The sequence below is a fragment of the Plecotus auritus genome (assembly GCF_963455305.1).
Source record: "Plecotus auritus genome assembly, chromosome: X".
Lineage (NCBI taxonomy): Eukaryota > Metazoa > Chordata > Mammalia > Chiroptera > Vespertilionidae > Plecotus > Plecotus auritus.
The window spans coordinates 139,442,008-139,465,840 of NC_137784.1; the positions used below are offsets into that span (position 1 = coordinate 139,442,008).

Genomic DNA, 23,833 nt, shown 5'->3' on the forward strand with positions numbered 1-23,833 from the left:
AGATGTGGATAGTGAGGTTCAGAGAGTTTAGCCACCTGATCAAGCTCACAGAATCAGCAGGCAGCAAAGCTGGAATTCACTCCCAAGTCAAATGTAGTCCAAGATCTATGCTATTAATTTCTATTCTATTTTGCCTCAAATATTCATTAGTTGGTTGAATGAATGATGGTGACACAGCTAGAAAGTGGTAGAGATGATATTTGAACCCAAGAGAACTTATGCTCTTAATCACTACACTATCTTCCACATCCCCTACTACCCTGAGTGATCTGGTGTCCCCTGGTTAGACCTTTGAATATGTAGAAGTGATTGAATGGGAGTATCTCCAGGCATTGGGAAAATGAAGAGGGTCAGGAATCAGAGGTCTCTTGCATTGTTTACAAGTACCATCCTTTATTAAATCCACAAACGAAAGAAAATCTCTATCTCTGGGAATGAATCACGAAGTCATTCTCTTTGTGTTCGGTTTTGCATGCATATTACACCCCTTGAGCCATTCAGATAAATCATGGCCATGACAGTGCTGGGTCCACGAACCCCTGGGAAATGGAAGGAGGGATGTAGGATGAAGTGGACAGGCTGATGGCATGATAGTGCCACTTGGCCGCCCAGGGTCCAAGATATTCCCAGAAACTTACCAGGCATTCATACCGTCCCGTGAGGACACAACCTTCTTGGCACACATGATGTCATCCAGAATATGGCGGTTGAGAAGGTCTGAGGGAAATAGAGGGACATAATGATCTGATGCATTGGGGACAGAGTGACAGTGTATGTAGGACCCAGGGGTTCTGTGTTCCTTGAGGCCTGAATAACATCAGCACTAACATTAGCTCATTCTGGATAACCTTGATTTACTTGTCAGATGGTTACCTCAACTACCATGTTGTCTGGTTATGAATAACCTCAACCACCATATCAGTCGGTCCTGGAAAACCTTAACCTCCAAGTTGGCCAGTGCTGGATGACTTCAACTGTCATTTTATGTGGTTATGAATGATCTCAACTGCAATGGTAGCTGGTCTGACGTCACATCAACCATGTTGGCTGACTGGAAATCTACTCAACTGAAAGGCTGATCAGTCCTGGTGACTTTAAACAATATGTTGTCAGGTCCTAGATAACCTCAACTCTCATTTTGACTGGTTATGATACAAATGACCTCAATCTCTATGTTGGGTAGTCCTGTTCAACCTCAACCACCAAGGTGCCTGGTCCTAGTAATGAAAAACCTTAATATTCATGTTATCTTGTCCTAGACAACCTCAACCTCTATCTTGACCAGTCCTGGACAACCTCAACCTCTATCTTGACCAATCCTGGACAACCTCAGCCTCCAAGCTGGCTAATCCTAAGTGACCTCTTTGGTCACTGTGGCAGGACTTGAACAACCTCAAACTGCTCCCAAATAACCTCAGTCTCCATTTTTATCTATCTTGGACAACCTCAAGCACCATTTTGGACAACCTGGAACAAATTCTACTGCTATTCAATTTTGTCCTCAACAACACCACATATCGTCTGGAAAGTTCTTTCCTTTCTGCACAGAAGTACTTTGTGTTTGTTCCTACAACCAGATATCTGCTTCTCCCTCAGGGGCTGAACAATCTCAACCCCAAATTAGGACAATCGCCTCAGTTCCATGTGGAGCTAAGTTTCCCATTTCCTGAGTCCCAGAAAACTGAAGCTTCCATTCTTGGTGAGGTTTGGGAGTTCTGAGTCCTCCTGATCTCAATCTCCATGTTGGGTAGTCCTGTTCAACCTCATTTCAGTGCAGTATGGGTAAGGATACAGGGTGGTGTCTCTAACAGCCTAAGCAACTCTGCTTCTTTCCCTATCGTTTTTCTGCTTGTTATTGGAGATTATGGCTTAGATAACCTTGCCCTCTGTGTGTAGGGCCAGGTAGGGCTTCAGGGTATCCCCATTGCTGCCTCACCATGACACTCCATGTGACAAAGGTTTTTGGTGGGTGTAACACCATTGTCACACCACCAGGCGGAGTTCAGCTGGAAAATGCCATATTGATTGCTGCCATCAAGATTGTGGTCCACGACCGAGGTGTCAAAGCCACTCACATAATGTGCCAGGCACAGCCCTGAGGCAGGGATAGAGAAGGTAGCAGGTAAGCATGGGTTCTGGGAACAGAAGAGGTTAGGAGGAGGGGAGTGGGGACAAGTATGGTTGTCATCTCAGTTGTGGGGGTGATAATCTTGGTTTGGTGGTGGTGTCGATGTTGGTGATTTTGTTGAGATGGCAGTGATGGCAGTGGTGATGGTATTCATGATGGTAATAGTAGTGATGACATTGATGGTAGTGATGGTGTTGATGGTAGAAATGAGAGTGATGGTTGTGAAGGCAATGATGATAATGACAGAATTAGTTAAACCACTCATCACAGTCAGTCAGGGGGTGACCAAGAGGATCACCTGCTGGCCTGGAGAGGTGATAAATTACAAGGAGGGCCTGTATCTGAGTGTGGTGGGAGGCTTGGGGTGTGGGTGGGGCATGGGGCAACTGAGGTCTCACAGTCTCCAATGCTGTAGCCTTGGAAGCCATTGAGGCCTGCCTTCTCCAGCTTCATTGCCAGGTCGCAGCGTTCATAGATCTTGGCATCCACAGTGGCAACAATCAGCATGGTCAGGGTCACTACCACAGTGCCCCAGGCTTTCATTATGAGTCCCACAAGCCTTCCTAGCAGACTCCTTGCTCCAGACTCACTATGCAGTGTTCAGAACTAGGGCATTCTGGAACTCTGGGCTCTATGAGCAAAGACCTAAGTGATAGATTCTGGAACACAGAAGCCAAAGGGTTGGGCACCTCACCATTTTCCTCATTGACAACTCTGTTACACACACACACACACACACACACACACACACGGAAAAAGAAATATACTGATGTATACATAGAGTTAGAAGGAGACAAAAACAAAGAAACTGAGAAGTCAGAAAGAGATACAGAGAGAGGGGAGCTGGGGACACACAAAGGACAGACAGGAATCACATTGGGCCCACATTTCCCTATATTTCTTATCATTGTCCCAATCTACTGTTAATCATTCTCTAGCACTTGCTTACCTACTTTTCCACTCACTCTGCCCCTCATCACCTCCATCTCTCCCCCAATTCTGCTAAGTAGTAAGCTCTATTACCTATACTGTGCCTCCTACCACCTCAGATTCATGATTGTTTGCAAAATATGACCATCACACCCTCACCCTCTGCCCCCCATTACCTCCATTTACTCATTCTCAGAACCTGTTCCACCCTAATTTACTGGAATATGCCCTCATGTTACCACCATTTGATCACACTCTGCCCCATGTTACATATTTATTTTATGTTACATATTACATGTATACACACCACTGCTTTTTCACCTCCATTCTCATTCTAACTTTTATTCCCCATTCACTTACATTGCCTCTCATCCATTCATTCATTCACACTGGGCCTCCTTTTTTATTTTTATTTTTGGTTAATCCTCACCTGAGGATTTTCCATTGATTTTTTTTTAGAGAGTGGAAGGGACAGGGAGAGACAGAAACATTGATGTGAGAGAGACACACTGATTGGTTGCCTCCTACACGCCCTGACCAGGGCTAGGAATTTAACCTGCAGCCGAGGTATGTGCCTTTGACTGGAATTGAACCCTGGATCCTTCAGTCTGCCAGCGGACTCTCTATCCACTGATCAAAACCAGCTAGAGTACACCGGACCTCATATTATGCAATTCCCTAACCCTCTACTTATCATTAACCAAATTCTCTCACATCATATTCCTTCTTCACCTCCATTCACTCTTTCCTACTTTTACCTCCACTTCCCGACCCTGTATCAGACAACTCCCATTCTCTCTCACATGGCCCATCCTTCAACTTTGTTCATTGACTCCGGACCTCATTTTCTCCCTTATTCTCTCTCTGCCCCATCTTCACCTCTGTTCTCTCTAATGCTGTCCCCATATACTAGTAACCCCTATTTCATGGACCTGTGCCTCGTATTACTCCTAATAATTACTCCTAATGGTCACCTCCATTCTTTCTCAATTTTCTCTTCATTTCCTCCATTTACTCTCACTCAGCCTTTCATTATCTCATTCATACAAATCCACTCCCAGTGTAACCCCTATTTCCATCCACCACTCCCATTTACTCCTGATTCAAGTTGCTCCCAATCTGCCCTACAGTACCCCCAATTCAGTCACACTCTGCCTTGAATTCACATTGGGCCCAATTTTCCCCACCTTACTCACTTTGGGCCATGTGAATGGACCTTCATCCCCTCTTCCTTTGCCTCACAACATCCAGTTACTCACCTTCCTCTGACCTTTACTTACATCCCCTCTCACCCTGCTCAACATTATCTCCATTCATGCACACTTCATCTCATCCATCTGGGCTGATTCAGACTGGGATCCCTGGACATCCCTGGAAAACTGCCCTGCATTGCCACTATCTAATCCCAGCCTGCCTCTCATTCACTTTTCGTCACTCTCCTTCCCCTCATAGTATCCCCACTCAAAATCAACCTGGTTCATGTCTTCACATCCTACCATGGATTCATCTTATTCTGCCCCTTGTGCACCCCATTCTTCCCTCTTATGCCCCACATTGCCTCCATTCACTCTTACCTTCCCCCCAAATTCACTTCTCTTTACTCATACTGTGCCTCATAAATCATCATTCATTCACACTGTAATTATTAGTATTCATATAAACTCTAATGCATTATCAACTCCATTCACATTTACTACCTTTCATTACCCCATTCACTCACAGTCTTCTCCCATTTGAACTCTTTGTCACTTAAACTGTCTCATTTTCTCATCATTTACTCAGTCTCATCCATAATTTCAGATTAAGGCACAGTTAATACATAGTTACTTCCTCACTATGGGCCCTGCTACTCACATCCACTCCACTCTGCTGCTCCTTCACCTCCATTCCATAGCTCTTTGTCTCTCCAAATTTGTTCCCAATTTGTCCTTCATTCATCAGTATAATTCATCACCCACCCAATATGATGTATCTCCCATTTACTGATACACCAACCAAGACAGAAAAGTCTGATTCAGTTTGACTGCACATATCAACACTTCCACAAATACTAATGACTTCAAGAGGCTGGAAAGGGATTCTTCACTTGGAGGTAGTTTAGGGCAAGCATGGCAGCTCCAAGGTCACCAAAGAACTGTCTCCTCTGTGCTGTTGTTCCATCAAACTCATCTTCTACCTTATGGTCCAAAATGACTGCTCATAATTGACAACACTTTCATGGTTTTGATAAAATTTATCTTAAGAGCAACTATAGTGATGACTCATCAGTGAGGTAGAGGGCCTTTGGGTGGGAGTGTCACATGTGCAGACTCTATTGCTGGGACCAGCTGTCAGCTTTCCACACCACTTCACCTAGCTACCTGCTGTTTAGGCCACTATATGAGGAGGTCTCGCCTGGCCTGTAAGGATTGATGGTAGAGGATGTCCAGGACAGAGAATGGGGGTGGGAGGATCTTAGGTCTGCAGCAGAAAAGTTGGCCTCACATAGCTTGTGGATGTGCACCTAGGACAGTTGCTGAGGGGCTGTATCACTGGCTTAGGAACATTTCTGGAGCTGGCAATCACTGCACATCAACCCCCACCAACCTTAAAAGAGTTCCTTCTCCGTGTGTGTGTGTGTGTGTGTGTGTGTGTGTGTGTGTGGTGTGTGTGTGTGTCCTACGTCTCCATTTATTTATTCTTCAGTTTCTGGTTTGCCTTTAAACGCTTGACTGTCAACTCCCAGCCCTAGCCACTGGATGGAGCCAACGGCATTTTCATACCTCATAGACTTTGTGCACTCCATGCTATTCTGCTTCCCATCCGTCTTACTGTTCTATGACTCCTGCAAACCTGATGCTGCCCTCCAAAGTACAAGACACCAAAAATCGGCCTGCGAGAGCTTTCGTTAACTGGGTACTTCATCTCTCTGCCATAAGAAAATTGGTCTTGGAAGTTTTAGGAATGGCGGCCTCCGCAGAACAAAGTAAACACCTGCTCAATGCGGCCACCCTCCTGGGGTGGAGACGCGGTGGGCGTGGCCATCTTCTTGGAGTGATGTCACAGCGTGGCCATCTTCCCTCTGCGCCTGCGCGCTTGCTTTGGACGGCGGGAGGGGCCGCTTGCTGACTATTGGCGGACTCAGGCTCCAGCTCAGACTGAGCGTGCGCGCGCGCACACACATACACCGCTCTGCAGCCCTGTAGGCTGGGGAGCCCGAGTTAGTTCCGAGGCGGAAGTGTTGCTTGGGGCTAGTTCTTGTAACAGTCTCCTCTGCAGCGAACAGAGAGAGAAAGACAGAGATTGAGGGGGCGAGTGCTTAAGGGTGATGGGCTCAGTGATGGGGAGTTCTGGAGGACGAGTAAAGGGGTGTTTGTGGGGGTCTTTGATGTAAGGGGTTGTGGGGTGAATGATAGAGGACCGAGAGGTCAGTGAATGAGGGTCTTCGGTGGGCAAAGTTATGGGGCTAGTCAGGGTTGAATGGGGCTTATTAAACGTTGACTTTTACACATTTTCCAGCACAGTGATCTGCTCTAGGGGTTCATAGCACCCCTCAGGCCCCTCCTTAGGCGTGCTCAGTTTCTCCCTCTGTCCCTGTCCCCTTGCCCAAGCCCCGAGGTAGGGGCCTGGTGCCAATGTTCCAGCTGAAGTGACTCTGCACCCGAAGGCTTCCTTCTGGCTCCTGGGCAAGACGGCCCCAGTGAGGTGAGGAGAAGGAAGAAGGCACCTGAGAGGACTCACCTGCCTAAGGGTCCGCTCAGAGCCTGGGGCTTGGCGTGGGTGGACGAGGCCTGAGGCTGCAAGGTCTGCGGGGGGGGGGGGGGGGGGGGGGGGAGGGGCGGCGGGGCTAATGTCATGGGGTAATGTTTTAAAAAGTTGTTTTCTAGGCGGTTAACAGATAAATAACATATTTATTTAATGTATTTTTTAAGTAACACATTTAACTTCTAGATTAATTAGAAAATAGAAGAAAAAATCAAAAGGAACTAATTTTATGCCCCTACATTTAAGTGCCCATTCTTATGCATTTTTTAGTGTGTATTAAGGAGTATGCATTTAAAATAAATATTTTTATCGATTTCAGAGAGGAAAGGAGAGGGAGACAGAAATAGAAACATCAATGATGAGAAAGAATCATTGATCAGCTGTCTTCTGCATGCCCCCCACTGAGGATTGAACCTGCAACCTGGGCATGTGCCCTGACTGGGAATCAAACCATGACCTCCTGGTTCATAGGTCGATGTTTAATCACTGAGCCACAACAGCCCTGCAGGAGTATGTATTTTAAAACATTTAACGTACAGTTTTAAAATGAGTTCCTGCAGTTTTATAACCTACTTTTTCTTATTTAGAAGTTTACTGTGATTCAGCTTAAATATTTATTCTATAACATTTAAAGAACTTAATTTAGATATATGTACAGGAAAGTAAACAGATGGATGGACGCTATGTATTATATACAGTTGTCAAATTATAATGTTGCACACCTGAAACTTATATAATGTAATTAACCAATGTTACCTCAATAAAAAGTACACAGATAATAAATGTACAGTTCCATACAACATTATTTTTAATAGCTACATAGCATTTCATCTCTTGTATTTTCTTAACAATTCCATATTATGGGTCATATAAGATAGCTTAAATTCGGCAGTGTTAAAGTCAATGCTGAGATGAAAAATTATGATACATTATTTCATTAAGGAAAATACCTAGAAATACAATTTCTGGGTCAGTACATAAGTATACATAGAAAAAAACCTTTTGTGTTAAATATTAATATGAGGAAGGAAAAGAGGCAAGAATATACAGGTGGTTTGTAAAACCACATGGTTGCCCAAACTTCCACAGAGCAGCCTCATGTCTGTCTGGTGTGAGGGGATTTCAAGCAGATAATTCTGGGCACTGGAAGCCTGGTGTAGTCTCTCATATGCTCTACACTTCTCCACTCTTCCAGCTCACACATCTGCCTTTTCCCAAGAAGAGCAGGACATGGCGGAAGCCCAGGTAAGACTTGTTTGTTCCTTCTTCTGTTTATCATAGATGTGATGAGCTATGTAGGAATCTCTGACATAAAGTAGGAAATTATTTGTAAATAAGCATTAGAATCAGGGAAAATGAGCAGCAGCAGCAAGGCCCATGTAGACATGTGGATGACTTAGGGTGTAACAGATACTAATGCTGAGTAGCAAATTTCTCTTTGAGCCTCTGGCAGCCAGAGGGAAGGAAATACAACCAGGAACCTGGCTCACCTTGCTTATAATAGGGAGAGCACACCAATTCCTCAGGAAAGAAAAGGTTCTTCAATTGCCTTTCAAGATGTTTCTTTGCTGGGTCTTCCTGTGGAAGTTGGAATTGTCTTCTACCATAGCCTGGTGAAAAATGCAGTCCCTGGTTCCTACGGATATTTCTATAGCATTCCTCAGTGAGGTGGAGACCTAATGTCAAAATGTAATTTGGAAATGAAATATCTTAGGGAACTGCTTGTCTTTCAAATTTTTTCCTGAAGTAATTTTCTCAGTTGGAATTTTGATTCTCATTTGGCTAAGAGACAAAGTCCTATAGATACCCATAGTCCATCACCTTTTCCCTTTCACTTTAATTTATTTTTTAAACAAACAAAATAGAAACACTCATGGATATAGTGAACAGACTGACAGCTGTCAGAGGGGGAGAGAGATTGGGGGATGGGAGAAAAAGGTGAAGGGATTAAGCAAAAAAACACACCAAAAAACCAAATACTCATAGACACAGACAACAGTATGGTGATTACCAGAGGGGAAGAGGAATGGGGGAAGTGGAAGGGGGTAAGATATGATAAATGGAGATGGAAGGAGACGACTTTGGGTGGTGAACACACACTACAATATACAGATGATATATTATAGAATTGTACACTTGAAACATATAATTTTATTTATTTATTTTACCATTTTATTTTTTTATTAAGGTATTACATATGTGTCCTATCTCCCCATTGCCCCCCAACCCCCCACTCATGCCCTCATCCCCCTGGTGTCTGTGTCCATTGGTTAGGCTTATATGCATGCATATAAGTCCTTTGGTTGCTCTCTCCCCCTTACCCCCACCCTCCCCTACCTTCCCTCTGAGGTTTGACAGTCTGATCGATGCTTTCCTGTCTCTGGATCTGTTTTTGTTCATCAGTTTATGTTGTTCATTATATTCCACAAATGAGTGAGATCATGTGATATTTATCTTTCTCTGACTGGCTTATTTCACTTAGCATAATGCTCTCCAGTTCCATCCATGCTGTTGCAAATGGTAAGAATTCCTTCTTTTTTACCACAGTGTAGTATTCCATTGTGTAGATGTACCACAGTTTTCTAATCCACTCATCTGCGGATGGGCACTTAGGCTGTTTCCAAATCTTAGCTATTGTAAATTGTACTGCTATGCACATAGGGATGCATATATCCTTTCTGATTGGTGTTTCTAGTTTCTTAGGATATATTCTAGAAGTGGGAACACTGGGTCAAATGGGAGATCCATTTTTAGTTTTTTGAGGAAACTCCATACTGTTCTCCACAGTGGCTGTACCAGTCTGTATTCCCACCAGCAGTGCAAGAGAGTTCCTTTTTCTCTGCATCCTCGCCAGCACTTGTCGTTTGTTGATTTGTTGATGATAGCCATTCTGACAGGTGTGAGATGGTACCACATTGTTGTTTTGATTTGCATCTCTCGGATAATTAATGACTTCGAGCATGTTTTCATATGTCTCTTGGTCTTCCTTCTGTCTTTTTTCAAAAAGTATCTATTTAGGTCTGTTGCTTATTTTTTGATTGGGTTGTTTATCTTCCTTTTGTTAAGTTGTATGAGTTCCCTGTAAATGTTGGAGATTAAACCCTTATCAGTGATAACATTGGCAAATATGTTCTCCCATGCAGTGGGCCTTCTTGTTGTTTTGTTGATGGTTTCTTTTGCTGTGCAGAAGCTTTTTATTTTGATGTAGTCCCGTTTGTTTATTTTCTCTTTAGTTTCCATTGCCCTAGGAGCTGTATCGGTGAAGATATTGCTTCGGCATATGTCTGAGATTTTGCTGCCTGTGGATTCCTCTAGTATTTTTATGGTTTCCTGTCTTATGTTTAAGTCCTTGATCCATTTTGAGTTTATTTTTGTGTATGGTGTAAGTTGGTGGTCTAGTTTCATTTTTTTGCATGTATCTGTCCAATTTTCCCAACACCATTTATTGAAGAGACTGTCGTGACTCCATTGTATGTTCATGCCTCCTTTCTCAAATATTAATTGAACATAGTGGTTTGGGTTGATTTCTGGGTTCTCTATTCTATTCCATTGATCTATATGTCTGTTCTTGTGCCAGTACCAGGCAGTTTTAAGAACAGTGGCTTTGTAATACAGCTTAATATCTGGTATTGAGATCCTACCTACTTTGTTCTTCTTTCTCAGGTTTGCTGCAGCTATTCGGGGTCTTTTTTTTATTTCAGATGAATTTTTGTAGAGTTTGTTCTAGGTCTTTGAAGTACGCTATTGGCATTTTAATGGGGATTGCATTGAATCTATAGATTGCTTTGGGTAGTATGAACATTTTAATAATATTGATTCTACCAATCCATGAACACGGTATGTTCTGTTCATGTCTTCCTGTCTCTTTTTTCAGTGTCCTGTAGTTTTCCGCGTATAGGTCTTTTTCCTCTTTAGTTAAGTTTATTCCTAGGTATCTTAATTTTTTTGGTGCGATGTTAAATGGTATTGTTCTTTTAGTCTCTCTTTCTGTAAGTTCACTATTGGTGTATAGAAATGCCATAGATTTCTTGGCATTAATTTTGTATCCTGCTACATTGCCGAATTCATTTATTAAGTCTAATAATTTTTTGATGGAGTCTTTAGGGGAAACATGTAATTTTATTAACCGATGTAACCCCAGTAAATTCAATAAAAATCTTTATTTTTAATTTAGTGTACAATAAAATTGATTTTGTTGTTGTCCAGTCCAATCAATGTTAACACATTTATAAATTTGTATAACTAATCTGTAGGGTATAGAATAGTTTCATCATGCCAAAAAACTGTCTCATGCTACCCCACCTGTAACCTCAGGCAACCACAGATCTGTTCTATGTCACTATAGTTTTATCTTTTTAAGAATGTCATGTAAATGGAATAATATGGTATATAAACTTTAAAAAAAACTTAAACTGTATTTTGAGATAAATGATTGACATGCAATTGTAAAAATAATACAGAGAAATCCTGTGTATCCTTTACCCAGTTTCTCCCAATGTTAACATCTCACAAAACTATGATACAATGTCACAACCAGGAGATTGATATTGATATGGTCAAAACACAGTTCCATCAATGCAAGGATCCCTTGTGTTGCCCTTTTAGAGCCACATCCACCTCTTTATACCATTCCTAGACTAGCAATTACTGATCTCCATTTCTAGAATTTTGTCATTTCAAGAAATGATATAAGTTGAATCATATGGTATGTGACCTTTTGAAATTGGAGGTTTTTTTTTCCACTTAGTATAATTCCCTGGAGATTCAGCCATGTTGTGAGTGTGTCAGTAGTTCTTTCCTTTTTATTGCTGAGTGGTATTCTACACTATAGATGTACCGCAGCTTATTGATCCATTCTCCTGTTGAAAGACATTTGAATTATTCCCAGTTTTGGCAATTATTAGTAGAGCTGCTTTAAACAGTCATAACAAGTTTTTGTGTGAACACCTCCCTCCCTCCACCCTCTCTCCCTCATTTCCTCCCTCGTTTATATAGCTGTCTGTCTGTCTGTTTACCTTTGGTTATTTTAAGGAAATTACCATCAATTGTAATCTTAAATCAGGATTGGGTATTGAATTCTGTTTCAATATTTTTGTATCAGCATTTCTTATGTTAATTCTGTTAATCATACAAATTTTCTCCTTAGGTCTACCTAAATGGTGAATTATATTTTTGCACATGGATATCCAATTGTTCTAATACCACTTGTTGAAGTGGGAACCCCCATTTTCTGTTCAATTGCCTTTATAATTTTGTTGGAAATATTTTTTAAGTATGAAGATATAAAATACACCTATAATAATAAAAGTGTAATATGCTAATTAGACCGGACAGCCAAACAACCTTCTGGACGAAGCCGGGGCTGCGAGGGCCAAGGCAGGCTGCCATGGCTGCAAGGGCCTAGCCCAGCCGTGGGCAAACTACGGCCCGCGGGCCGGATCCGGCTGTTCTATCCGGTTCTCTTGCTCTCCCCTCCGCTCCTTTACTTTGAATTTATATTAGTTCACACAAACACTCCATCCATGCTTTTGTTCCGGCCCTCCGGTCCAGTTTAAGAACCCATTGTGGCCCTCGAGTCAAAAAGTTTGCCCACCCCTGGCCTAGCCCCTTGCACGAATTTTGTGCATCGGGCCTCTAGTTTGATTATAACATACATGAAGTATAGTTTATAAGTCTCCAGCTTGATGGATTATTGTAAAGTGAACACACTGTGTAACCATCCCATTGGTCAAGATTAAAACATAATTAGGACTTCTGAATCCCCACTTATGCCCTCTCCCAATCAATACCACTCCCAAAGGTAATCTCTCGCCTGAGTTCTACATCATGGATTGGCCTTACCTGTTCTCTTACTACATATAAACTGATTGTGAGAGGGTGCAGGCCAGGCCAAGGGACCCCACTGGTGCATGATTAGGGCTGGGGAGGGACCACAGGAGGTTGGCCGGCCAGGGAGGGACCGCAGGAGGGCTCCAGGGTGTGTCCGGCCCGTCTTGCCCAGTCCTGATGGGCCGGACCCCAGCAGCAAGCTAACCTACCGGTTGGAGCGTCTGCCCCCTGGTGGTCAGTGCACGTCATAGTGACTGGTTAAATGGTCTAACGCTTAGCATAGTAGGTTTTTATTATATAGGATAGAATTATGCAGTATATACTCTTTTGTGTCTGAATTCTTTTACTCAGCAGTATATCTGTGAGATTTATCTATGTTGGATATACAGTTGTAATCCATTATTTTCATTACCATACAGTATTTCACTGAAAGACTGGGCCACAATTTACCTATTGTATTGTTGAGGGACATTTTTTCTCCTCAATTAAGTATTAGAAATAGTGCTGCAGTGAACATCTCTGTACTTATTTTCTAGAGCACATGTGCATGATTTTCTCTAAGGTATGTACCTTTGAGTAGAATTACTGGATCATAGTGTATGCAAATAGTTACCTTGAGTAAATAATGGCTAACTGTTGCCCCAAGCAATTATACCAGTTTACATTCCTACTAACAGTGTGTGAAAGTTCCCATATCAAAACAATATTACGGTATTTTAGTCTGCTTAATTGTAACCTTTCTGGAGTGTGCATAGTGGTGTCTCACTGTGGCCTAAATTTTCATTTACGTGAGTGCTCATGGGATTGAGTACATTTCATTGGTTCCCTGAGTGCTAATGAGGTCAAGTACATTTTCTCATGTTCATAGGTCATTTGGTTTTTCTTTTTAGTGAAGTGCCTATTCACATCTCTTGTCTCTTTTTGTGTTGCTTGTATGATTCTTACTGATTTGTAGAGGTTACGTTCCAGATAAGATACCTTTATTACTTGTGAATATTGCAGATAATTTCCCCATCTATAGCTTCCTTTTTTACTGTTGTACTTTTAATCTTATAACATTTATAACTGTTTTCCTTTAAGAAGAGTGCTTTTCATGCCTTATTTTAGAATTCTTTCCCTATCCCAAGACTGTGAAAACATTTTCCTATATTATTTTCTAGACACGTTATTGTGTTACCTTTCATATTACATTTATAATTTACCTGTAATTGATTTTTGTGTATGGTGACTGTTAGGGGTTAAATGTCTTTTCCCCTCATATAGATATCCAGTAACCCATCCACATTTATTTGAAAAGATCATCCTCTCTTCCCACTGTTTTACAGGTGCAACTGTGTCATAACTCAGGTGTCCATACATATTTGGATTATCTTTTTAGTTCTACTGGACTATTTGTCTAGCCTTATGCTAATACCACATTGTATTACATGTTCTATTATTTAATGGAATATTTTTTTCTACTGATTTGTGATTTTCCCACAAAGTAGGTCACTAACTTGATATGAAGTAGGCATCCTGTATTAAGTCATCATCATGAACTGGGAACCCAAACAGAAGTTTCCCTAAATTCTATCCTCATCACCCAGTGATCAGCATTTCAGAATAAAATGAATGTGCAATTATAGGGACTCCTGACATTTGAGGATGTGGCTGTGGATTTCACTCAGGAGGAGTGGCAGTATCTGAATTCTCCACAGAGGATCCTGTACAGGGATGTGATGCTGGAGACCTACAGCAACCTGGTCTCTGTGGGTAAGAATGACTTCCTTGGGTAATTTTGCCGTTTATGATTATTGTGTCTAATAAAGGATATTTATTTTCTCAATGTTGGGAACTTGCAAAGTCTCTGAACTGTTTGAAGAGTTTGACACTGAATCCCAGGGATCAGAGTACCTTTTTCTCTCTTTGCTCTCCTGACAAGGTATTTGTGAACTCAAAACCCAGGTGAAATGATTTAACTTAACCATTGTGTCAAGCTATAGGTCCCTTGTGCTGCCCCAAACTTCACCTTCCTCTTTCTCAGAGGCTCTGAAGACCAAGGAGGTGTTGTTGTCATTTCTCATTAGCAGGACAGCAGGCTACTAAACCAGATCTCATCCTCAATTTGGAGGTAGAAGAGCCATGCCTGGCAGAAGGAAAAATCCCAATTTGGAGCTTTCCAGGTAAGTTGGATTGACCCAGGCTATGGGGACAGGAGGTCTAGCTTGTCAGTCAGGGCTGAGGACCTCTGAAAGGGCTTTCAGGGATATCTGGGGAAAGGTTGTGGCCCTTTGTTGTTGTTTGAGGACAGGGATATGAACACCACAGACATAAGACTGATATCACTCCTCTGTCCCACACCCACCAGACCACTCTCAAGTTGGTGCTCACCCACAAGTTTCTGTACAGCTCCTTTCCCCATATATGTCTTGTATATGCCAATCTCCTGCTCTGCACTTCTACCATCCCCATTTCTCACTGTCTTATCTAAAGACAGGCCCACATTAGTCACAGGCCTAGGCTAGTGCTGCAATTTCAGATTGAATTATCTGATTCCATTAAGCTTAGATATACCTATCAGATTTATTATCCTAAAACATCTAGATTATCTCTTTTAAAAATATTTTTATTGATTTCAGAGAGGAAGGGAGAGGGAGAGAGAGATAGAAGCATCCATGATGAGAGAGAATTATGGATCAGCTGCCTGTACACCCCCCCGCCACTGGGGATTGAGCCTGCAACCTGGGCATGTGCCCTTGACCAGAATTGAACCCAGGACCCTTTAGTCCTAAGGCCGGAGCTCTATCCACTGAGCCAAACCAGCTAGGGCTTAATTATCTCTTTTTAAAAAGAAATTTATTGAGATATAATTCACATACCATAAAATTCACTCTGAGGTGCACAAATTCAGTAACTTTTTAGTACATTCACAGAGTTCTGCAACCATCACTTTTATTTTATTTTATTTATTTATTTTTGAGAGAGAGAGAGAGAGAGAGACACCAACTCCTGCACGTCCCCACTGGAAACCCAGGCATGTACCCTAATCTGGAATCGAACTAGCGACCTTTTGGTGTACGGGACAACACCCAACCAATTGAGCCACGTGGGCCAGAGCTGCAACCACCACTTTTAGAACATTATAATCACCCCCAAAAAGAAACCCTTATCTCTTGTTAGTCCCTCTCCATTCCCTGCCCATCCCCTGGCAACTACTAATCTACTTTCTGTCTATGGTTTTGCCTATTCTGGACATTTCATATAAATGGAACCATATAAAATATGGCCTTTTATGTCTGGTTTCTTTCACTTCTTGGCATGTTTTCAGGGGTTGTCCATCCATATTGTAGCATGTGTCTATACTTCATTTATGGCAGAATGATATTCCATTATATGGATATGGATATACCACATTTTGTTTTTCATTTGTTGGGACATTTAGGTTGTTTCCACTTTAATGGTTCTATGAACATTAATGTAGAAGTTTTGGTGGTGATATATGTTTTCATTTCTTTGGAGTACATACATAGGAGTGGGGTTGTTGAACAGTGTGATAACTGTGTGTTTAACTTTTGTGGAACTGCCAAACTGTGTAAATATCCTGTTCCTCAAAATTTTTTTATTCAGTGGTTTTAGAATTCCCTGATGATTCTTGCCTAAATCAATTATTACTGAGATGGTTGAAAAATGATGACTTTTCTATCATTCCTTCTATATTTGTATGTTGGCACTCTTCTGTAAAGAACGTTCCCTTACCCCATCTCCATTAATTAATTGGCCAATGGAAACTCCTTCAAGTTGGCTTCTGAGTCTTTGGTAGATTCCTTGCTTTCTGATGTTACAAGATGTTCCAGGATCATTTTATATATATCCTTCCTCTGACCTGAAATCAGACACTTCTCCTGTGAAGCCCCCATTTCTTTTTCACGGTAAATGTTTTGAGACCACAATTTAGATGTTAGGGAATGGTTTCTAAACCTTAGGAACTATGTAAAAAATATTTTTAAGAGAAAATACATCATATATTCAAGTTGGTATTTCCAAATCAAATTCTGGACGTAAACATTTTTAATTTATTAATATTACATCTAGTGATAGTGTTAACCTAAAAATAAAAGGCTAAAGGGAGAGGCAACATCATTTATTTGAGATAAAAAAATAGCTATTCAGTACAAATTGGTAGTTACAAAATAGTCATGGGAATGTAAAGTACAGTATCCTATCTAATAAAAGATTAATATGCAAATTGACCATCACTCCAACACATAAGATGGCTGCCCCAATGTGGTCAAAGATGGCTGTCCCCATGTGGACACAAGATGGCCGCCACTAGATGGCCAGCAGGGGAGGGCAGGTGGGAATGACCAGGCCTGCAAGGGAGGGCAGTTGGGGGCGATCAAGCCTGCAGGGGAGGGAAGTTAGGGGTGACCAGGCTGGCAGAGGAGGGAAGTTGGGGGTGACCAGGCCTGCAGGGAAGGGCAGTTAGAGGGAACCCAGGCCTGCAGGGGAGAGCAGTTGGGGGGGACCAGGCCTGCAGGGGAGGGCAGTTATGGGTGACCAGGCCTGCAGGGGAGGACAGATAGAGGCAAACAGGCTGGCAGGGGAGCAGTTAGGCATCAATCAGGCTGGCAGGGGAGTGGTTAGGGGGTGATCAGGCTGGCAGGCAGAAGCGGTTAGGGACAATCAGGAAGGCAGGCAGGTGAGCAGTTGGGAGCCAGCAGTCCTGGATTGTGAGAGGGATGTCCGACTGCCCGTTTAGGCCCGATCCAAGTAGGATCGGGCCTAAACGGGCAGTCGGACATCCCTCGAGGGTCCCAGATTGGAGAGGGTGCAGGCTGGGCTGAGGGACACACACCCCCGTGCACATATTTCATGCACCGGGCCTCTAGTAGGGAATATAATCAATAATATTGGAATAACTATGTATGGTGCCAGGTGGGTACTGGAAATATGGAAGGGAACACTTTGTAAAGTATATGATTGTATAACCATTATCCTCTACATCTGAAACTAATACAAAATAATATTGAATGTAAACTGTAATGGAAAAATAAATTTTAAAGTTTTTAAAAAGAAGAATAGTTATTCGGGAAGCATTGATTCAAGCAGAAACCCAAATAGTGTTCTGATTAGGAGATAAAGACAAGGGATAGTAATGAAAAAGGGAAGGGAAACCGTTATATCAGTAGAAAGCAGTAATTTCTATAGGTGTAGATAAGCTAACATAGTGATGCTATTTCTAAACAATGTTTTTAATTTTCAGTCCAGTAGTTTGGTAGTTATCAGTTCCATAATTATAATATCTGCTTTTTTATTATCTTTCCAAGAAGTTGTTTGAAATATAGTGTTGCCTTAGGCCCAATCCAAAGGTGTGTTTTTTTGCCCTGTTTTTTAACATCCAAAGGTTTGAGTAGTAACATGCAAGGCAGTTCCTCTAGGACAGCAGCTCCAATTCCATTTTAAAGTGGCTCCACTTATTTTTTTTACAGTAGTATTGTTAGTATTATTCTGATACTGCTGAATGTGTATAGAGGGTTGAATCAGTTGAAGTAATCATGTTGGTGCCATTGAGAACCAAGACTTTTCAGCATGGTCGTTAGGAAATATAGATGAGAGGATATTAGGAAATCCTTTTCTATTGAATTTTGTTGTCTGATTATATAAAATTTGCAAATGTTAAGGAACAAAAATTCAAGCAAGTAACTTTGAAGATGTAATTGACAGTATTAAACAAGTCGTGAATCAGAGAGCATTCCATCTAGCAAATAGAAGGGAGCTTCAAGGAGTTGTACAACATGGTATAGGTTTTTATAGGTAGAAGGAGAGTGGGACAAGGAGGTTTAAAAGAGTGTATTTTTTCAGGCACAGTCAGGTCACGTTCCCTTAAGGCAGTGGTTCTCAACCTTTCTAATGCCGCGACCCTTTAATACAGTTCCTCATGTTGTGGTGACCCCCAAGCATAAAATTATTTTCGTTGCTACTTCATAACTGTAATTTTGCTACTGTTATGAATCGTAATGTAAATATCTGTTTTCCGATGGTCTTAGGCGACCCTGCTAGCGGTTCTCAACCTGTGTGTCGCGACCTGAGAACCGCAGCTGTAGAGCCTAAGACCATCGGAAAACACAGATATTTACATTACGATTCATAACAGTAGCAAAATTACAGTTATGAAGTAGCAACGAAAATAATTTTATGCTTGGGGGTCACCACAACATGAGGAACTGTATTAAAGGGTTGTGGCATTAGAAAGGTTGAGAACCACTGCCTTAAGGGGAGGGGATCTTACTAGGCAGATTACCTCATTAGTGTTGATTAGGAAATTCTAGAGTGGTTTTAAAATTCCAGTCCTGGGAGAGACTGAGACTGCAATTATTAAGCCTTGGTGGGGCTTACTACAAGTGACTCCATTTTGGATCTGTTGTTTCTTTTTAACACAAGTATTTGTTTGGTTCCAAAGTCAAATCTAGAGAACAGGTATTTTCCAAGAAGTCCAGCTTCTTTCCCTTCTCCATCCCACTCTCTTCTTTCCTTCTCCCTATAGGTTAACACTAGCATCAGATGTAACCATTTATTAAAATTTGAAAGTGTATCTTTCCATTGTTTTTCACAGGACCCTATATAAATATGTATTTATATATTTTTCCTTCTTCAGAAAGATGTTAGCCTACTCTGCACAGTTTAATTAACTGTGTTTTCACTTGGTATTCAAGAACATGTGAAATACATTGAGATATTCCTTATTTTCAATAGTAATATAGTGGCTCTTAGTAATAATAGTAGTAGTAGTTGTAGTAGTAGTATATTCATTGTTCTAGTAAACACTTGAAAGCACTTTTATGTGCTATTTATACTAAGTAATTTAATTATATCAATAAACATTTGGGTGGGCACTGTTATAATTCCTGTTTTCTAGGTGGGAAAGTAAGACACAAATAGATAACTTGCCTAAGTTCACAAAACAGGTGAAAGGCTAAGGCAGGCTTTGATCCTGGGCTAGAGAGCCCATGACCCTGGCCACATGTGCTATGCTTCTTCTTACCATGTAAGGAGTCCTATTCAGTAGATACTTGGTGGAACTTTGGTCCCATCAGATGTATTTTGTAAAAGCTTTTTCTGTGACTCTATTGTTCACTCCTAGTTAAGAACTAGTGCTTTGAAATCCCAAGAAAGGATGTCATAGGAAGAGAAACCACTGCTGCATGATTCATTTTAAAATTCAGTATTACTATTATAAATGTTATCCTTATTAAATTTAAGTGGTTATATGAGTAGTTTAGTTATTAATACTCTTCTTTCAACTTCTCTGTATGTTTGAAATTTTTCATATAAAATTTTAGGAAAAACTTCAAAAGTAAACTTCAAAAATGAAAAAAAAATTAAGTATATGTGTAAAAAGTATTTACCATATTTTATTGACTTCAAGATACCATTGGATTTTAAGACATATCACTACGAAAGAAAAATTGCCACCAATTAATTTTTGACATGTCATTGATTGTAAGGTGATTCTGGATTCAGAAATGTTAAAATGTGGAATGATATTCATCTTGTGACTGATGAAATATGGTATATTAAAGACAAGGCTTTGCAATTTTAACTGTCTGAGTGGTACATACAGATGAGAAACTACTTTAGAAGTTAATAAAAATTAGTTATAGAGGTAAGTTTTGAAAAGACTGAACTTCTTGAAAGTTATCTAGATTCTGACTATAGAAAAGTATAGAGGATTAGGCTTTGTGGGTGATGGAACATGAGGAAGGGTTTGGAGTTAATAATAGGCATAGCTTTTAGTAGAAATAGTATAGATATGAGTAGTTGGTAGTGTTGAAGAACTGAATGCAGGCTTAGATAGATACAAAGGTGAATCCAGACTGGGCAGTGATTTTCGGGTTTTTCTTTGCTTTTGTAAGGCTAATTATTCTAAATCTTTCATTTTCTAATAATGAATTTGGGGTTTTTATAAATAGTGTAAATCAGGTAGAGTTAAGAGTTCATATGGTAAATGAAGATCAAGGGTGATAAGGTCAACAAAATGGATGGAAATAAGAGATGATGTAAATGTAGTGATAAAGACTTAGGTGTCAAGGCAAGAGTGTTCTCAGTAACAAAAAAGCTAGTAGGTGGGAGTTTAGTAAAAGAACAGGATTTGATGGTCAAGTTTCTCTCTACAGGAACTCTGATAAAATGAGATAACAGTATCAGCTTTCATATAGCAGGGAATTTATAAAGAAGGTCCATTCTATAATATCAAAGTATAAAAATAGTTTATTCTATTTCTTTCTAGAAGAAACCTTCCAAGTTCATGAACAAATTGAGAGGCAGAACCAGGATGATGAAGATAAATGTTTGTTGATGCAAGTTGGGTTCCCTGACAAGGAAACAATTACCACGAAGAATGACCATGACTATACTGAATTTGGAAACACAGTTTATATGAGTACAAACCTTGTTGCTTCAATACAAAGACCCCATAAACATGAGTCATTTGGAAATAATATATTAGATAATTTAGACTTATATAGTAGAAGCTCTGTAGGAAAGAGACATGATAATGGAAGTGCAAAATTATTATTCCATACTGAATATGAGAAAACAACTCCTGGAGTGAAAACTTATGGATATAAAGAGTGTGGGAAGACCCTGAGGCGAAAGAAAGGTCTTAGTCTACATCAGAGAATTAAAAATGGAGAGAAACCCTTTGAGTGTAGTGCATGTAGGAAAACCTTCAGCAAGAAGTCACACCTCATTGTGCATTGGAGAACTCATACGGGAGAGAAACCCTTTGGATGTACTGAATGTGGAAAAGCCTTTAGTCAAAAATCTCAGCTCATTATACACTTGAGAACTCATACAGGAGAGCGACCCTTTGAGTGTCCAGAATGTGGAAAAGCCTTCAGAGAAAAGTCAACTGTCATCATACATTATAGGACTCATACAGGAGAGAAACCCTATGAATGTAATGAATGTGGAAAAGCCTTCACTCAAAAGTCAAATCTCATTGTCCACCAGAAAACCCACACAGGAGAGAAAACTTATGAATGCACTAAATGTGGGGAATCTTTCATACAGAAGCTTGATCTAATTATACACCATAGTACTCATACAGGAAAGAAACCCCATGAATGTAATGAGTGTAAGAAAACTTTCAGTGATAAGTCAACTCTTATTATACATCAAAGAACTCATACGGGAGAGAAACCTCATAAATGTACTGAATGTGGGAAGTCTTTCAATGAGAAGTCAACTCTCATTGTGCATCAGAGAACTCATACAGGAGAGAAACCTTATGAATGTGATGTGTGTGGGAAAACCTTCACCCAGAAGTCAAACCTTGGGGTACATCAAAGAACCCATTCTGGAGAGAAACCCTTTGAATGTAATGAATGTGAGAAAGCATTCTCCCAGAAATCCTATCTCATGCTACACCAGAGAGGTCATACAGGAGAGAAGCCGTATGAATGCAATGAATGTGAAAAAGCATTTTCTCAGAAATCATATCTCATTATACATCAAAGAACTCATACAGAAGAAAAACCCTATAAGTGTAATGAATGTGGAAAAGCCTTCAGAGAAAAGTCAAAGCTTATTATACATCAGAGAATTCACACAGGAGAGAAACCCTATGAATGTCCTGTATGTTGGAAAGCTTTTAGCCAGAAGTCACAGCTCATAATACATCAGCGAACACACACAGGAGAGAAACCCTATGCATGCACTGAGTGTGGCAAAGCCTTTAGAGAAAAATCAACATTCACTGTACACCAAAGAACTCACACTGGAGAGAAACCCTATAAGTGTACAGAATGTGGGAAAGCCTTTACCCAAAAATCAAACCTTATTGTACATCAGAGAACACATACAGAAAAGAAAGTCCATGGGAAAGGCTACACCCGGAAGTCAAAGCTCATTACACATTAGAAAATAAATCAGTAGTGTCTGTTATGTTCCCTGAAGAAACGTTTTGTTAGTTAATGTTTTTTAAGTATGTTCTGACTTCTGGTTTAAATATAGGGATAAAGTCAGCCTTTTTTTTTTCTTCTTTTCATCTCAGTCTTTACCCAAAAGCTACAGGGAGGCAAAGAAACAGAAGTGTAATCTCTGTATCTGACAAAATTAGGAGATAGCTAAAACCCCGAGAGGGTTGCTACGGGCAGATGTGGGAGATCTCTGAGGACAGAGGATGCTCAAGGTTGCAGATGTGAGACAGTACTGGTAAGGACACTTAGCAGAGGTTCATATACAAGCATAACAGGAGTAACCCAGAGCATGGGTAGGTGGGAGGTCGGATGTTTCCTAGATCCATTTGGCATCTGAGGAGAGATAGGCAGGGGCCTTGACAAGGAATTGCTCAGACAAGTCATACTTAGCAGAAACTAGTCCGTACTAATCAGAGGAGCAATTGGTGGGGGCTGGGGCAAGAGAAGGCAGTGTTTCTTGTGACGAACCCTACAGCTTCCCCTATTTACTGACTCCAGAGAAGCCAAGTCTGAAAGAACTTATCAAATGGAAAAAAATCCCAGTTGCAAGAGAACCTCTTATCTGCCTGAAATGTGGCCCTGGTTTCTTTTTCCACATGAACCTCCAGTAAACACCATGTCCAGGAAAAACTCTTATTTAAAGAGGAATGATTCCAAAGTAACCAAAACCACAAATGTACATGGCTTTTCCAGCAATTCCACTTCTAGGAATGTATATACTCATGCATATACTAGTACAAAACGATGAACGCACAGAGGTATTCACTGATGTACTGTTGTGAAAACAAAAGGTTGGAAGCTGTAGATATGACAACACCAGGGGTCTGGTTCCTGAAATCCTGGTATGTTGATTCAGCAAACTCCTAGGTAGAAAAAAATGAATAAAATATATAAAGAGAACTTGGACACCATTTATGAAGTGATGTGGGATGCTCTCCAATGTACATTAGGTGGAGAAAGCAAGGTGCAGAATAGTGAGTATAATGTGCTACCATTTATATATAAAAAGGAGAACATATGCTAGGTATTGAGTGTATATGGATAAACTGTCTCTGGAAAGATAACACAAGAAGCTGGTACCCATGATTACCTCTGGGAAAGAGAAGGGGAAGTGGGTAGCTGTGGGGATGGAATTGTTAGGGAGACAACAGTATATCCTTTCATAACTTTTGAAAATTGTACTGTGTGGAAGTACTACTTTTTCACTCAATAAATAAAACTTTAAAAAAGCATAGTTTGTTCT

General features: G+C 40.7%; 2 protein-coding genes across 2 annotated transcripts; one reads left to right on the top strand and one right to left on the bottom strand.

Annotated features, from left to right (window-relative positions):
• Nucleotides 1-439: 439 nt before the first annotated feature.
• On the bottom strand, nucleotides 440-2,671 carry LOC308240338 (sperm acrosome-associated protein 5-like; the record flags this gene model as incomplete). Its single annotated transcript, XM_080653219.1, has 4 exons — nucleotides 440-539; nucleotides 639-717; nucleotides 1,937-2,095; nucleotides 2,527-2,671. 4 exons carry the CDS (start codon nucleotides 2,669-2,671, stop codon nucleotides 440-442), a joined length of 483 nt encoding a protein of 160 aa, XP_080509345.1.
• A 3,521-nt stretch (nucleotides 2,672-6,192) lies between these two features.
• Nucleotides 6,193-23,808, top strand: LOC308239819 (uncharacterized protein). Its single transcript, XM_080652676.1, has 5 exons — nucleotides 6,193-6,742; nucleotides 7,998-8,047; nucleotides 14,257-14,383; nucleotides 14,698-14,793; nucleotides 20,898-23,808. The coding sequence occupies exons 2-5, from the start codon at nucleotides 8,033-8,035 to the stop codon at nucleotides 22,529-22,531; spliced, it is 1,872 nt and encodes a 623-aa protein (XP_080508802.1). The 5' UTR covers nucleotides 6,193-6,742; nucleotides 7,998-8,032; the 3' UTR covers nucleotides 22,532-23,808.
• Nucleotides 23,809-23,833: the final 25 nt, after the last annotated feature.